We start from the raw sequence: 16,787 nt of genomic DNA on the forward strand, positions 1-16,787 counted from the left end.
AGAGAGAGAGAGAGAGAGAGAGAGAAAACTGGAGAGATGTATGGTAACGGGGCGTAGTCAAACGAGCGACGGTCCCGGGAGCACACGTTCTCCCTCTAGCAAGAGAGTAAAAGAAGAAAGAGAGAGAGAGAGGGAGAGAGATGCATTGAGCAACGTGGCGGGAGGCGTAAGACGATGTCACCTCTCGCGTCCTACGAACGTCTTCCTTCGCGTAGAAGAAGACACGAAACGCGCGTTAAATCAATGATGCCGAGCTTGCGCCGCGTTACTCCCGCGTAACGTGCCACGAAGCCGGAAGCTCGATTCCCCCAGTCCCTTTCTCTCTCTCTCTCTCTCTCTCTCTCTCTCTCCACCCTCTTCTAGCCTGCCGGCGGCGGCGGCGGTGGCGGCGGCGGCGGCGCCTTTACGCGCTCCGCCGAAAGTCCCGGCGCCGCGCCGCACCGTTTGTGTCCATCCTCCCTTCCTCGCGTTCCCGTTCCTCTCGTTCCGCCGGCGTCGACGCTCCTCTCCGCTTTCGACGATGGTGCGTCGTCGCTTCGAGGTCGCGCGCTCCGCCGACCTCGACGTCGCGTCGGCGCGAAAACCCCGGCCGTCACGCATCCCCACTACTTTTCTATTCGTTCCTCTGCTCGGTTCGAGGCTACTACTACTACTACTATTACTACTACTATTACTACTACTACTACTATTGCTACTATTATTATTATTACTACTACTCCTACTACTACCTTTACTAAACTACTACTACTACTACTACTACTATTATTATTATTACTATCACTATTATCATTTCTTATTTTTCATCGGATCAACCTTGCTTCGTCCGCCCGACGAAGCTCTCGCTCTTCTTGCATTTTCTTTACACGTAAGATTCAATGAGTCGTAGAAATGCTTTCAAGATGGCGGACGGCTCATCGGAGCTCAAATGTGCCGAATATAAATCTCTGTCAGAGCCGCTCTTCTTTCGTCGTTGTCCCGTCGAGAGAACCGATGAAAAGCCTCGTCGTCTCCTCCCGTCTACGATGGCTTTTCTCACCCCTTTCGCAGCGTATACGCGCACGCTCCGTGCAAAAGGCAGACAGAGAGAGAGAGAGAGAGAGAGAGAGAGATAGAGGGAAAAGGAGAGAGAACGGTGCTCGTACGTTCGCGAGGAAGAGGAGGAGAATGAGGATGAGGAGGAGGAAGAGGAGGAGAAGGAAGAGGAACGAGCCAAGTCGCTTCCTCTTTCGCGACGCACACGAGCTCGTGGCGCTTTCCGTTCCGTGCCGTTCCATTTCCTTCCGTTCCGTTCCATTCCGTTCCGTTCCGTTCCCCTCGGCCATCCTACGTCTTCCAGTCTTTTACTCTCCTCCGGAGAGCGGAATATAGATTCCGTACGCGTAACGCGTTACACGCGTCGGACCGCGGCTTCGAGAGAGACGCCGAAACTCGCGACGCAAGAGCACGTATCTCGAATCTACCCTTTCGACGCTTCTTCACCCTCTTCCGTTGAACCGACCAAAGAGCACGACTCGACTGACGCATATTTCGCGGGTGTACAAAGGGCGGACGTGCTTTTCTTTTTTTTTTTCCCCTCATTTCGAGATCCTCGATGAACAATATAATTCGTTAATCTTTCATAATAGTCCATTTGAACGAATGACATCTCGATGACATTTCGAACGTAATCGTTCCAGAAAGAAGAGGAAGAAAAGGATAAGAAGAAGACAGCACGGTAATGCGACTGATTACGTGGATAGCCCGAGAAATCGCGATTAAAAGGGAGCACCTACTAGTTAGTTGGTGCAGCTATTTACTTTTTGAAGGATCCTTCGGCTTGAAATGATTCTAAAGTGCAACTCTACCACGACCAGGAAGATCTCGGTAGACGGTGGTGAGCGCTCGAGGAGGGGTAGTGCGCGTTGGAGGTGAAGCGAAACGACCAAAGATTTTCCTCTCGAATTTCCGACGTTTGTATATGTATATATATATATAGTATATACCTATATATATATATACACACGCACACACACACATACACACACATATATATATATATATATACATACATACATATATATACATATAGCGGATATCTCGTTCGAAATTTTGCGCGCGATAAACGAACGATGCTGAATTTTTCTTTTGCAAGAAGATCGGCAAAGGAGATAGAAAGAAATTTGTTCGATCCTATCAAAAATAATATCAAATATGAGCGATCCAGCGCTTACGATCTAGCGTGAACGATAATGCTCGCTTTTCGCTTACTTTACACCGCACGATACGCTAACGTTTTACGTACGGTGATGGTTCTTTCGTGCGCGTCGATCGATCGTAACTCGCTGCCGCTGCTACGAGGACTCGTCGCGTGAAATTCTCTCTTCGTTCGACCCTCGAAGCAACGTGTCTTATCCCCTAGATCGAGATATATCGGTTATAGTATAGAAGGAACGAGAGAAACGACCAAGAGATAGAAATAGAGATAGAGAGAGAGAGAGAGAGAGAGAGAGAGAGAGAGAGAGAGAGAGAGAAAGAGAGAGAGGTAGGAAGAGGAAGAGGTGGAGGAGGAAGAGGAGGAGGAAGAGGAGGAGAAGGCAGAAGAGAATCAATCGAGAACACAGTCGGGTCTGTCCAAAATCGGCGGAATAATGTTTCTGCGTATCGACAGGATCGTGCGCTCGGGGATCTTGTTTCTGTTGTGCATCGGCTCGAGCTTTCAGCAGGAGGAGGATATACCCCATAACGAGTGAGTATGATTGACGTATTTTTATTTCTATGCTTTTTCTTTTTTTCTTTTTTTCATGGAATGTTCGCGCCTACAGCGAGCGTAAAGAGAAATAAAAAAAGAAAAAGACAAGAATAAGATAAATAAAATGTAAAGGAAAAAGAAGAAGAAAAAAAACATAGTAAAGAAAAGGAAAGAAAAAAAAAGAGAAAAAGAAGAAAATGACATTGGAGAAAAGGAAAAAGAGATTGGGTGGGGGGGGGGGGGGTGTCTTATTCTTGTTATGCGAGAGGATTGATGCGCGTAGGACGTGTACAATCCTCGTGTACGTCGAGAGGACGAGTGGGCGTACGGGTCGTCGCTCGTAGTACGCGCGGCGCGTACTTGCGACACGCGGGACGCTCTTCGCTCTCCCTCCCTAACTTACCCTCCTTTCTTTACCACCCTCTTCTCGCTATCCTTCGTTTCTCTCTTTTCACTTCTTCCTTAGATTTCGTTCTCTTCCATTTTCATCGGCACCCGATCTCAACGACGAGTCCATTGTAAAATCGAAGAGACGTCGATTTCTCCAATTTGTTCTCTTCCCTCTCTTTCTCTATCTCTCTCTCTCTCTCTCTCTTACTCGTCTTCCGCTTTATCTGATCGCGCCAAGAGGACATGCGTAGCGTAGCTCGATGCAACTATGACCTCGATCTGCATCATCGCGCATCAACCTTCCTTCGGGAGCCATAACTCGAGCTACCGAATGTTCCTTTTGATATCGTGTCTCATTTTCACGAACCTACACGATCCTACGAAAATTGTTTCTTATTTCCCGTCAGGGAGAGAAACGGGTCGCGTATTACGACGTGGCACCTTTAATACGACAATCCACGAATCGAATTTACGATACGCTGACTCTCCTGTATATATATATATATATGTAGAAAATCAGTTTCTTCGAACTAATCCCTCCCTCCTATTTCTTTTCAAGGTCGTCCTTGGATCACGTAAATCGTATTAACAAGTATCGATGTCCAAGGCGACCATCCTTGATATCTATTAGAAAATTCTTATGCACAACGAAATATCATTGTACGAGAATAGTAAAAGACAAGGCGATATAATGATGACATAACGTTTCCCTTTCCAGGTCATCCCGTTTTCGTAGATTCACAGTCCACGAAATACGTTCATTTTGAATCTGGGCCATTCTCTTCTCAACGACGTGTTCCTCAACCTACTGCGTTATTTCACCTAAGATAACGTTTTTAGTAACTCGATTATATGAACTTTCCAAGAGAATGACCTGGATACGAAGAAGAACTACCATCGTTTGCGATGGATTCGAACGAGTAACACGAGTCACGTACTACCAACGATATCAATTTATGCTTTAAAACGAGAATCGAAACGTGTCTGCATTGAAATATTTCTTTTCTTTTTCCTATTTCCTATTTTTATTTTTACATACATATGACAAAAGTAACATACCTTGTTTCAACGTTCTCACAAATTCTCCCTTTATCTTTTTCTTTTTCTTTTTTTTCAGAGTAAAAAACTGGGCCTTGAAATTTGGAGTGGATCTATGGGAATTTGGTAAGCAAGTGACCAAAATGACCGAAATACAAAAGGTAAGATGATTTTTTCGTTGGTTAAAGAGAAGTTGGTTGAGTTACGTGGACGATGTTTTTTCTCGATAAACGTGCTGCATATATATATAGAACGATATGACGCCAGTATAATTGCTTTCGTAGAATAGAAAATGCAAGAATGTAGGACGTAAAACGTAGAAAACTGGGTAGAAACGCTGGGTAACGAGCGGTAACGACGAAGAGAAGCAGAGTGTCTGGCATCGACGCTGTTCCGTCGTTGCCGCAGTTGTTTCCCTTCGTCTTTCGTTCGCGTCGACTGAATTTTCTCGCTTTTCACGCTTTTTTACTTCTTGCTCTTGCATTTTACATAGTTCCCACGTCTATTCGATATACCACCGAATGAAAGAAAAAAAAAGAAAAAAAAAGAAAAAAAAAAAAAAAAAACAGGAAAAAAAAGAACGTCGGCAACCCGTTACTCGCGAGGGACCTTAATGGACTGCGTGTTTCTCTTCGTGATTGGAGCAGCGTGCATCATTAATTACGTTATTAAACCTCTGCTGTCGTTTGGCCTGCATATGCCCTGATGTATTTCGCCTTTGTTTTGTTTTTTCTTCTTTTCTTTTTCGATTCCTTTTCTCTTTTTCTTTTTTTTTGTTTTTTCCCTCTCTTTATTATTTTAACGAACGCCGAGAGATAAAGAGAAGTCGTCGCGATTCGACGACAAAAGATTAGGAATTTTATTCGTCTATCAATTATCGATTAAAAACGATATCCGTATTGTCGAGCAAGGCCAGGAATTTATAAATTTAAAAAGATCGTACGACCGAGATAAACGAAATTGAAAAGTATTTCTGAAAAATAAACGAGCTATATAGTTATCCAGAGGCGAGAATAAATGAATGAGAGAAGTAGAAAGCTAGGGAGAAAACGAAAGGGGAGGAGAGGAGGGAGGAGGCTAAAATAAAGACCGCGAAGAGTTTGAGAGCGTCGGTATGAAAAGGTTCGTTTAAAAGGGGGGCCCTTTTGCAGGTGGCTCTTGAGTTCGAAGTTGTACGAGCTTGAACGTGGTTGAACGTGGTTGAACGTGGTTGAACGTAGAATGTACGTATACATAGGCGTCTCCATCTCTCTCTCTCTCTCTCTCTCTCTCTCTCTCTCTCTGCTCGTAGTCGCAGCGAGTAAACGGACGCGACACGCTGATCGATAATACGCGAACTTCGAATCCCCTGTCGCTGATACGACAACGCGCGAAAAGTACGAGCGTCGAATCGTGCTGGTTCCCTTCTCTCACCCTCTTCTCACCCTCTTCGTCCTTTCTACGGCGCCATCGCCATCTCCACCAACCACCAACGTTTCTTCCACCTCGTACATACGTATAACTACTATTCTCGCTCGTTTCTCTCGGGTAGAAGCATACACACATACACCCATACCTACACACATACACAGAAAGAGAGAGAGAGAGGGAGAAAGAGGGATGCACACCGACGAAATCGAACGTCTATCGAATGTCATCGGCTTCGCCATTTTCTTCTCCTCCGATGAGAATCGATCTCTGTAGCCGTGCTCGTAAAAAAACCAATGTATGTACTTACTTACGTACATAGAGCGTAATAAAAGTATAACGGACCAATGACAAAATCGAGTTCAATATTTTTCTTTTCTTTTCCTTTTCTTTTTTTTTTCTTCTTTTTTCCTTCTTTTTCTTCTTCTTTTTTCTCTTCTATACGACGTAATTCATTCGAAGAAAAATACAATGATATATTTTCTTCTCGCGTTGCATTACAAAAGCGTCCTATGGAATATATATCATGCGCTTCTTCTTTCTCAAAATTCGCGGAAGAAACAGAGTCTTTTGTTTGTACGTAAATCTATATATATATATATATACATATATATGCACGCACACGCGCGCGCGCGCGCGCGCTTGCCGAGTATACGTATATACATACACACAGCTACGTACGTATGTACGTATACGCGTCGTTACGATATATCGAAAGCATATAAGGAGGAGCACTCGAATGGGAGCCTTTTAAATTTACCTGTTGCTCTCGCAATTGAGAGATAACATTTTTAATTCGACATAGTTACAGTACGGATTATATGAATACATTTATATGCATAAAGATAAATATTAATGTTTACTTTCTATGTTTGTACGTACGAAGAAATCTAAAGAGAATAAACGAGCGTTGTACGTCTTCGTCGTAAGAATAGAAATTGTTAAATGATTTATAATGGTTATTCTTCGAGAATGCTCGTTTTTAGATGTTGTTCGATTATTTGGGAAATAATAGAACGATTACGTGGCAATATCGAGCGAAGAGGGAAACTAAATGAGAAAGGGTCGATACGAGGCATTACCCTTCATATTTTTAAGATTAAACCTCGATGATAAAAATATTTTTCCTCGATCGACGAACTTTGTACATATCTCAAAATAAACGCTTTTAACGATTTAACGATATAATGCAATTTTCTCTTTCGTTTATTATTTTTGGTTAATTGGAATTTAGAAAAATGAATCAATGATGTAGATATTTTGTCGACACCTACGTAAATACGTACGAAATAAAGAAAGGTCATTAAAAGTTATTCGTCACACAACCGCTTGTGTTTTATTTCGCACGAATATCAAGAGAAAATAAAAAGGGTCTCTGCCTCTCTCTCTCTCTCTCTCTCTCTCTCTCTCTCTCTCTCTCTCTTTTCTACTTTTCCACAGATAAGAAAGCTCGCTCGGTCGCTCGGTTTTTTACGCTCGATCCATCCTGTCCATTATCCTCCTTTTCGTTTCTTTTTCTGCCTTACGCCCCTGGCATCACCGTCCCCTCCTTCCATTCACCCAACTTCTTCTCAGCTAACACTCCTCTCCATTTCCTCTCGACGCTCGTTTACCCTTCCGATAACATACAATCGCAATGTGATAATACGAACACGGCGAAACGATCTTTTTCTTTTCTTTTCTTTTCTTTTTTTTTCTGAATGATGATCGCAATTAGAAGGAAATAATTCGTCTAACAATAAGTTCATAAGCACGTATCATAGACGACTCAGTCGTGGGGTGTGTCATTAAACGGCCGATCGACGAACAATTCGAACGTTATTCCCATTTCGGTGTGTATAATGCAAGAACCGACGTAGTAGACGGTCTGTAGCGGTAAATGCGCTATCAACGTCAAGGCCAATTGGCACTTTGCGTGTCGATTAAACCGACGAGAATAATAATACCGACGATCGACGCGCGTATCGACGTTTATTTTCACCCACTAACGACGTGCCGATTAGTGCCGACTACGTACGACCAATACCGAGTGGACGGGGAAACTACTTTTCATTGAGCATTTACCCTAATAATTGAACAACGTTTAGAAATCAAAAGGACATCGTCCACGTCCCTGATCTTTTTCTACACTTTCTTCTTTCTCCTCATTCCACCTTTCCCATCCTCCGCCCTTATCACGATTATATTCGTGAGTTATCGTTATTTTTCTATTTCCACAGAATTATTACAAAGTCGAGGCGAATCTTATAAAAAGGGACGGCTTGGTACTGGTAAGAGAAATGGCTGCTGAAGTTAAAAATATGATGGACTTTAAAATGAACGCTGTAATGGTGAGTAGTAAAAGTCAAATAAAATATATAATCAATAGATAGATAGATGATATAAATTTCTTCATAATATTTATTCGCAATCCCCGATCTCGCATGGCTCGTTTTAATGCTCTTACAATTTATTCGGAGGAATCGACGAACTAGCATGGATAAAGTAATTGACGTCGATACGAATCCTATCACGTTGAAGGGAAGTACCTGACTGGTTGACGAGACTAGGCTTGGCGCACGTCTCTCCCACCACTTGCACTCCTATTACGCTATACCTACCATTTGCACTTACACTTTAACCGTCGCCGGTTAAACGATATGGTCTATCTCTCTATCTCTCTCATTATCTTACAACGAGCAAAGTACTTTACTTACTTACCAACGAAGAAGATGCCCGAATAATTAAGCCCAAGCATTATCCTGTTCCATTGATCTCTTTTTAATTAATTCCAGGATTATGGTGTGCAAATGATGCTTTCTCTTTCATGTATTACACACACACACACACATATATATATATATATATACATATATACATATACATATATATATATACATATATATATATATATATGGACCTTTAATCGATTAACGTTCTTGAACGATCACTAATGTAGATAAGAAAATCCGTATAGTCGGTTTATCATTGTGTATCAGCGATCTTTAATTATTTTCTCGAATGTCGCAGAGGCTAATGGAAAGTGCCGAACAGGCCGCAGTTTCTGCGCCAAGAGACGGTAACGTGTCACCTAAATATCATTCTTCCCATCGTTCGAATCTTTTTATGGGAGATGGCAAAGGTTCCTCCGATTCTCGTGAAGTATATCTAAGCATGAATCGTCATTTCGATCGGCTAGCAGTCAATGTCAGTTTATCGTCGGTTCTCATGCCAGCTGGAATACAAGAGACAGGTACGTTATCGCAAATAATCGGTATACAAAAGTTTACAAATACAAATTCGGACGACATTTATTTATACTAAAATAAATCGAAATAAATACTTTGGGAAAGTATGTCGCATCTGGAGTTTCCGTTCGTTCTTTCGAAGCCACTTTAACTTCTCGAGAGAGTATTCCTTACTTCGCAATCCTTTTAACGCTGTTCGAAATGTCATTACAGAAAGCGACGTTGCTGCGGGCATTCAATGGAGCGAATACTTGGATCCTCTTTTCGTCAATAATTACGAAAGCGATCCTTCGTTATCTTGGCAGTACTACGGCGCTACCTCGGGATTTTTAAGACGCTTTCCTGGTAAATGCACGTCCCTCGTTATCTTCATAATAACGTTGAAATTTTGTCAGACCGACTCGACTGCTAACGAGTTATTAAAATCACCATTTTACTTGGAATCGGAGTTGGTATATTATTTTTTCTTTTTTTCTTTTTTTCTTTAGCCATAACGTGGCCACCGATGGAATTTGGCACGAACAAGTCACCGTCAGTTTCCTCGAATCGTGTTTATCGCGACGTGTACGACTTCAGGACTTCTAATTGGTTCGTCGGTGCTGCGAACAGTCCAAAAGATTTGGCAATTTTAATAGACACCATGGGATACGATAGCGAGAGGAATCAACGATTAATAAGCGCCACTACAAAGGCGATATTGGATACGTTAGGTCCCGACGATTACGTGAACGTTTACCGATATGGCGAAACGGCCGAGGAAATCGTACAGTGTTTCAAGGACAGCTTAGCCCAGGCCTCGCCAGAGAACATACACGAGCTCAAGCTCGCAACGAATACATTGAAACGCGAGGAAACGACAAAGAATATATCGGCGGCCTTGAGTACGGCCTTTGAAATACTTCAAAAGTACAACAGAACCAGTCAGGGTAGTCAATGTAATCAGGCGATAATCTTGATAACGACTGACAACGAAGGTCCTCCAAAGGAAGTGATCAAAAGGTATAACTGGCCGCACATGCCAGTCAGATTATTTACTTACCTCGTTGGCGGTGACAAGAGTCCGGAACTCTTTGACATGGCATGCAACAACAAAGGTATAAATCATTTCTTTTATTAAACATATATATAAACTGATCGTGTAAATCGATCATTCCAATTTACAGGGTATTATGCGAGAATTACCAAGCCGGAGGAGATTAAAAGTAAAGTTTTCGAATATGTAAAGGTACTCGCCCGACCTATGGTCCTTTATCAGCACGATCATCCTATACATTGGAGTCCGGCTTACATCGGTGGAAAGGTAAAGTATATATCGACGTTGTATTAGCAATACGACATAACGTCGTGTACGTCGATTTTATTTTTAGAGCGGTAGATACGGCAGGGAAAATCGTGGACAGCTGATGACGTCCGTCACTGCTCCGATTTTGGATCGTCGAAATCATACGGTACGTATTAAAATTTGATTATTTACTTATCGACAGTTTTATCTTAATACATATTCTTCGATGTATTTCAGTTGAAAAGGGCTAATTTATTGGGGGTCGTTGGTACCGACGTTCCCGTCGAAGAAATTCAAAAACTCGTCCCACCTTCCAAAGTATTTATTATTATACATATCTTTGCTTATTTCTTAACATTATAAGGATATTTGATCGATCGATCACTTTTTCAGTTGGGAGTCAATGGATACTCCTTTATTGTCGACAATAATGGCCGTGTCTTGTATCATCCGGATCTGCGTCCGTTGGTAAGTAAATCGCGTGATAGAGGATATTCTTTTCATCGGATACTTACATACGTTTGTTACAACACTAATGCAGCCAGGAAATGCAGATGTGAGTATAAATAACGGATGAGACGTTCTTCGATCAATTATCTAATTTAACATTCATGTTTGCGATATAGTACGAGGAGACACTGAAACCTACGTATATAAGCGTAGACCTATCGGAAGTCGAACTAGCCGAATACGACGGACCCTCGCACTCTTTGAACAATTCTCTTCTTTTAGATGTAAGTGATAAAAGACGACGAGGAATCCGTTTTATCTATACTATATTGAATCATAAATTAAATTCTTTTCACAGTTGAGGCACGATATGATCGATCAGAAGGAAGGGGAGACCGGCTTTGCTGTGAAAATTCATTACGATGACATGGTAAATTTTGCTTGCTACTCTCGTACTGTCGTATGTGTTTACGTAACGAGAGAGAGAGAGAGAGAGAGAGAGAGAGAGAGAGAGAGAGAGAGAGAGAGAGAGAGAGAGAAAGAAAAGGAAATAAAATACTAACCACAAAAAAACAAATGCAAATTTCAGAAAAGAGTGACTATCAGACGACACAATTATTTTTACAAGCCGATCGAGGGTACGCCGTTTTCATTAGGTTTGGCTTTACCCGAAGGGTATGGCATGTTCGAACTCCTTGCCGAACAAGAGATCAAGCACACGATAGTCGATGGTAAATTTGTACTTACCTACATACATCTTATTATTCGGATACTTGTTTGACGTTACCGATTTGGTTCGTTCAAATCTTTTTCAGTGACGGAATACTTTAAAGGTAATAATTGGAAAGTACATCCAGATTGGGTGTACTGTGAATATAATTCGGCATCGGACAAGTTGTTCTCTTCCCCGGAGGAACGCGTTTTGCACTTTTTATCACGCACGCGAAAACCCGGGTGGAAGTGGATGTCCTTGAGACCAAGGAGTCCAAGCTCGCACCATAAACAGGCGAGCAAGCCGGACAAGGACGCTTATTATTGTAAGTGTAATACCAGAGGTATAAGAATTTATTCGAATCAGCAACGTGTATTCTGATACCTATTGACTTTTGCTTTCAGGTGATAAGAGATTACTTCAGTCTTTAGTTTTGGACGCATTGGTAACGGATGGGTTTGATAAAAGAAGAAGTTCGATGCACAAAGAAGAGAATCCAAAGTAAGTAAGTCGATCCACGTAAAGGAGGACAAAAGGAGGATTATAGAAAAGCACGTGTGAATCCTTCACATACGCGCAACGAACGTTTAGTAATGTCTCGAGCACCTCACAAAATGCACAAAGCACGCGATTATTGTACTTATTAATTCACGCACCGTTACGAGAATGTCACGAGAGTGTCGAGCTCTTTATTGCAAAGTTTTATTGAAAATTATCCTTGCGTCGCACTCTTAATTCTGCCCGTGACAGGTTGTCTCGCATAATTGCGACGGGGACGGCGGAAGGCACCGTTGGTTGAAAGAAAAACGTGGAAGCGTGATAAAAGTACTGCGTCGGGTGCCAAAAGTGGACAATGGTACACGATGAAAACGAAACGAAAGAGAAAAGGAAAAGGAAAGAAGGAAGAAAAAAAAAAATTCAACTTAATTTGCATTACATATGAGTACGGATATTTCGCGTTTCCACGTTTTCCACGTAGTTAGAAAATTATGCACTCTGCGCCAACGTTCGCTCTTTTTCATTTTACAAGACCTTATATTTCATTGCATATATTTTTATTACATTTTATTATTGTGTGTCTCCACCGCTAGCCCTATTGCCATACTGATGGCTCTACTGCACAGGTAATTTGCAAAAATCCATTATGCACAATTATTTGTCTAAATGCGTTCGTCTACGCTGCAACATAATAAGTTCTTAGCTGGTGTATAATTACCTGCTATTGTTCCACCTTTGCGTCGAATTTAACGTCGACGAGCTCTCTATACGACGATCAATATACTATTTCGATTTAAGGGATAAACCTTTGAAAGCTCTTCGATGCAACTCGATATATAGGGTGCATAAAAATGTCTAAAAAGTTGTACTTGATTCTAACAAGTTGTCGACAAAAGGAAAATTACATGGTAAAACGGTGATGCGTACTTCTCTTTTCTTTTTTATACACCCTATGTAATATTATTTGAGTATAAAACTAATCGATCAAGACCTAGAGAATTTTCTGACGAGCCTATACGGTCTGAAAAGTAATAAAAAAAAAAAAAAAAAAAAAAAAAAAAAAAAAAAAAAAAAAAAAAAAAAAAAAATAAAGGTATGAGTTTAATATTGTATCGAAGGATCGTCTCGATTAAATTAAATGTGATAAGACGTGTGAGAGGGGGAGGGTGTTCACAAAATGTGACCGCAACGTGAGATAGATGATTTTTTTTATTTTTCCTTTTTCTTTTCGTAATTCTCTTATAATACTTCGACTTTGATCAATAAATAATTTTCAATGTGTTCTCCAAAAGGACAATTTCAATATGATCATATAAAATTCTTTTCTAATGCGAAACGTTTGTTTTTACAGCCAAGGGAAAGGTAGATTCGGGGTTACGAGAAGCTTCATCGCAACTAGAAGCGGACTTTTTCGTTGGCACGAACATCAACAGAGCGATGAGACCGCAGAGGAGCCGTACGTAAATGATCGCACGATTTTATTTGCGTCAGATCGCTCAAGAATTACGTCAGTCGAGTATTCCTTTTCAGTTGGTTTCCCGAACAACAAGCAAGAGCTATGGAATCGTCTTGGTACAAACGTGCCGTCGATCAACACTCGATAGAGCCAGAAAGTTTCGTTTTTAGCGTTCCATTCGATGCCGGTACGTGTTAAACGACGAAATCTTTTGACCAACCACCCACACATAAAAATCTCGTTCATCCGATAAGCATAATATTGTTTCACCAGCCGAAAGACCGAATCCTCTGGTTACCGCGACACACGCTATCTTCATTGGAAAAGGACATAAAGCTCCGGCTGCAGTGGTAGGATTGCAATTTCAACATTCCTCATTGGCGTCGCATTTCGTTAACATAACTTCAACGGTAATCATTCAACCTTATTCCGTCGCTTTGATTTTACTTCAATGACAATTTATTTCGCAATTTTAACTCCCACAGTGTACAGGAATGTCTGGCTGCAAAAAGAACTGTGCGTCGGAGGAACTCGACTGTTACATACTCGACAATAGTGGATTTATCGTTATAAGCGAGAGACACGAGCATACCGGGAAATTTTTCGGCGAGATAGATGGTACCATAATGGATTCCTTGGTACAAGATAGGATATACAGGTTTATTCATTGTCATTTAATACAAAGTTTCTACTTATGGACTCTCGATAATATCGAATATTATTTATTATTTCAGGAAGGTAACCGTTATCGATTATCAGGGAACATGCAGCCCTCAAGAAAGTCACCGTTCGTCAGCACCAAGAACCACATCGGCATCTATTTTAAAAGGCACCGCGCTTATCGGCAATTTCATTTGGAATCTTTTTGTGAGCTTCAACGTTCAAGATATTTGGCGTACGGTAGTGGCCTTTGCCAAGGATGCGGCACATTCCATGCAAAATGATGGTAAATTATATTCGTTAGCCCGTTAGTCGATAGATCGATCGATATAAATAATTGAGATAAATAAATTCGATCGTGATAGAAAATAACCCGATCTTTCTAGACGATCTGATATTTTCTGACACCGACGTTGAAACCGATCCCAATAACAACGGTGCCGACGAACTAGCTGAACTTCACAATTTGGAGTCGATAGCACCGGCGGAATCAACCGCTGGATCTGTACCAGGAAAAGAACACTTTTCGGAAATACCAGTCGCACCCCCGATACCCGTTTCACCACCGACTACTCGTGCCACGTCCGCTCATTTTCCACCGCGCAAATTAAGGTCTTGCGAAAAGAAGACGGATCTTTATATCTTACAGCCTGAAAGACTCAATACCAGCGGCCAAAGTAATCCGCTTAAAGGAAAACTCACGAATTGCCATGTTACAGGATGCGAAAGGTAAGTTATTTCGTAATTAGATGTAATCGCGTATAAATAGGTATGAATCCTGGTAATATATGACGAATTGACTTTTCGACAGGCCTTTCAGCGTGCAAAAAATACATCACACGAATTTGATTCTCTTGGTGGTAGACACATTGTGTCCCTGTGGTAACAAACAACTCAGCATCGAGCCGATCGAAGCTATGACTGAACCAGGAGCGTGTACAGCGAGAAGAGAACGGCTCTATCGGAGAAGGCCGCCAAAGTGTATAAATTATCATCCGGAGGAAATGGAGATAAAGATTTGCGGTGGTGCATCAACGCAATTCAGTCGATCCACCCTGGTCGTGCTTCTGTTAACCGTCTTCGTCGTCAGGTTGGCGTGACTCTCCACTCGTTAACGGTGATCCACTCGCAAGCGAACACGCACGCACACGCTATTATAAGGCGCGTACGCATTTACGAATTGACCTTTCTAAACGGATCTAGCGTTTGCCCCTTTCTACTTAAGAAAAAGAAAAAGAAAAAAAACCAAAAAAAAAAAAAAGAAAAAAAATATGGTTGTCTAAGCAAGTTATATACGAGCGGTCTACTCTGCCTTTTTTCCTTCAAAAATCCTTTTTTCGTCTCTGGCTCTTTCTCTCTCTCGTATCGAATCCGTCGTCGCACGAATAACGATTTCTCTCTATTACTTCCGATCTATTCGAAGCTTTTGCACGTTTTTCTAACTCGAGTTTTTTTTTTCTTTAAATCGTCTCTCATTTCTAGATTAAAGATATCGGATGTAAAGTCAAGAATTGGCAAAAGAGTAATATGCAAACAAATGATATGTATGCGATCGATCTGACATACGATCAAGGCTTCCACGTTATATAGTTTTTTTCTTTTTCTTTTCTGGTCAGAAAATCTTTTACGATCTACGAATTTCTTTTTCTAACGAAGAGTCGCGAGGACGATTTATTTCATGTCTCTGGTTCCGTCCCTAAAAAATAATTGTTACGACAGTCGATGTATTTACTTAACTATGGTACATCCATAAATCTTTTCCTTCAGAAATGAGATACTACAACTTGAAAGCGATCTGTCTTAATGAAAGAACATCGAATCGGTTTGAATGATTTCCGACCATTAAAGCCTTGTCGCGTGAAAATGAAGTTTTACTTTGAAGGGGAATAAAAAATTAAAAAAAAAAAAAAAAAAAAAAAAAAAAAAAAAAAAGATAAAAAAAAGAAAAAAAGGTTACGAAAATATCAAAAAAAAAAAAAAAAAGAAGAAAATGAAAAGAAAAGAATTACAAAAAGAAGAAAAAAATGAAAGAAAATAAAACTGCACTCGTTATGCGATTTAAAGCTCACTCTTACGTGTAAAAAAAAAAAAAAAGAAAAAAAAAGAAGAAAGAAAAAAAAGAACAACTCAACGTTGGAAAATGCAAAAAAAGCATGTTGCAAACCGATTCGACGAATTATCTTTCGCGTCGAATATCGAATTCGATCAATGATTACTTAGATATATATCGAGCCACTCGATTTTTTTACACGTGCGAAAATGCGAATATGAAAATGATTAGCGTTAATGTGCGACGAGATTCGGAGTCAGGACGAAATAATAAATGTTAAATCGAGTTGTTACAAAGTTTCCTCGTAAATTCGTTGTAAACTATCTCGAACTTCCGGTACATTGATGATAAACGCGAGACCTTACAGAGGGACCGTTCACGAGATTAACGAACGTGAGACCTGATCGTCTTCGCGTTCGTATATTATATAATTTACGTGTATAGCGGACCGATCAAAGTTTTACGGTCCATCTATTGAGGGAGGGCTCATCGTTGCTCCAAGCAACGATGGCACTTGAACATATTAGATAAAAAGAAAAAAAGAAAAAAAGAAAAAAAAAAAGAAAAAAAAAAGAAAAAAATAATCTTTTAAACGGCCCCCTTCGGGCGCCACCACGTCTTCCAGTATTTGTATATTAATGATAAAAATCGACTATAAAGGATATATTATATATACATATACACATACATATATACATATAGCTATATATACATGGATAATACTAAATACTTGAGGGAAAGATGAAAAAGGTATATATTAAGAAAATAATGAAACGAAAGAAGAAGAAGAAAAGGAAAATGAAGAAGAAGGAGAAGAAAATAACGAAACAAGAAAAGAAGTAATAAGAAATCGGTGAGAGAGAGAGAGAGAGAGAGAGAGAGAGAGAGA

The 16,787-nt window shown here is 40.7% G+C and overlaps 1 protein-coding gene across 2 annotated transcripts; it reads left to right on the forward strand.

Annotated features, from left to right (window-relative positions):
- The first annotated feature begins 1,160 nt into the window (after positions 1-1,160).
- LOC124951780 (voltage-dependent calcium channel subunit alpha-2/delta-3) lies at positions 1,161-16,585 on the forward strand. Of its 2 annotated transcripts, XM_047500663.1 has the most exons (24): positions 1,161-2,725; positions 4,236-4,317; positions 7,783-7,893; positions 8,573-8,795; positions 9,004-9,135; positions 9,279-9,884; positions 9,954-10,090; positions 10,158-10,238; positions 10,310-10,390; positions 10,466-10,540; positions 10,614-10,628; positions 10,699-10,806; positions 10,881-10,952; positions 11,112-11,253; positions 11,338-11,559; positions 11,639-11,735; positions 12,326-12,358; positions 13,084-13,188; positions 13,263-13,375; positions 13,462-13,598; positions 13,674-13,846; positions 13,923-14,134; positions 14,235-14,577; positions 14,660-16,585. In XM_047500663.1, exons 1-24 carry the CDS (start codon positions 2,628-2,630, stop codon positions 14,946-14,948), a joined length of 3,687 nt encoding a protein of 1,228 aa, XP_047356619.1. In that variant the 5' UTR covers positions 1,161-2,627; the 3' UTR covers positions 14,949-16,585. The 2 variants fall into 2 exon arrangements, with proteins under 2 accessions (XP_047356619.1, XP_047356620.1); XM_047500664.1 differs by lacking the exon at positions 12,326-12,358 and having other exon boundaries at positions 1,163-2,725.
- The last annotated feature ends 202 nt before the right edge of the window (positions 16,586-16,787 follow it).

The sequence above is a fragment of the Vespa velutina genome, chromosome 9, assembly GCF_912470025.1.
Source record: "Vespa velutina chromosome 9, iVesVel2.1, whole genome shotgun sequence".
In the NCBI taxonomy this organism is placed as follows: Eukaryota; Metazoa; Arthropoda; class Insecta; order Hymenoptera; family Vespidae; genus Vespa; species Vespa velutina.

What these genes read in the sequence shown, in the direction of transcription:
- LOC124951780 (XM_047500663.1), top strand. Translation starts at nt 2,628, where the DNA reads ATGTTTCTGCGTATCGACAGGATCGTGCGCTCGGGGATCTTGTTTCTG. An exon ending in TAGCGTTCCATTCGATGCCG is followed by an intron (nt 13,376 to 13,461) that starts GTACGTGTTAAA and finishes TTGTTTCACCAG; the next exon opens with CCGAAAGACCGAATCCTCTG. An exon ending in ACATTCCATGCAAAATGATG is followed by an intron (nt 14,135 to 14,234) that starts GTAAATTATATT and finishes CGATCTTTCTAG; the next exon opens with ACGATCTGATATTTTCTGAC.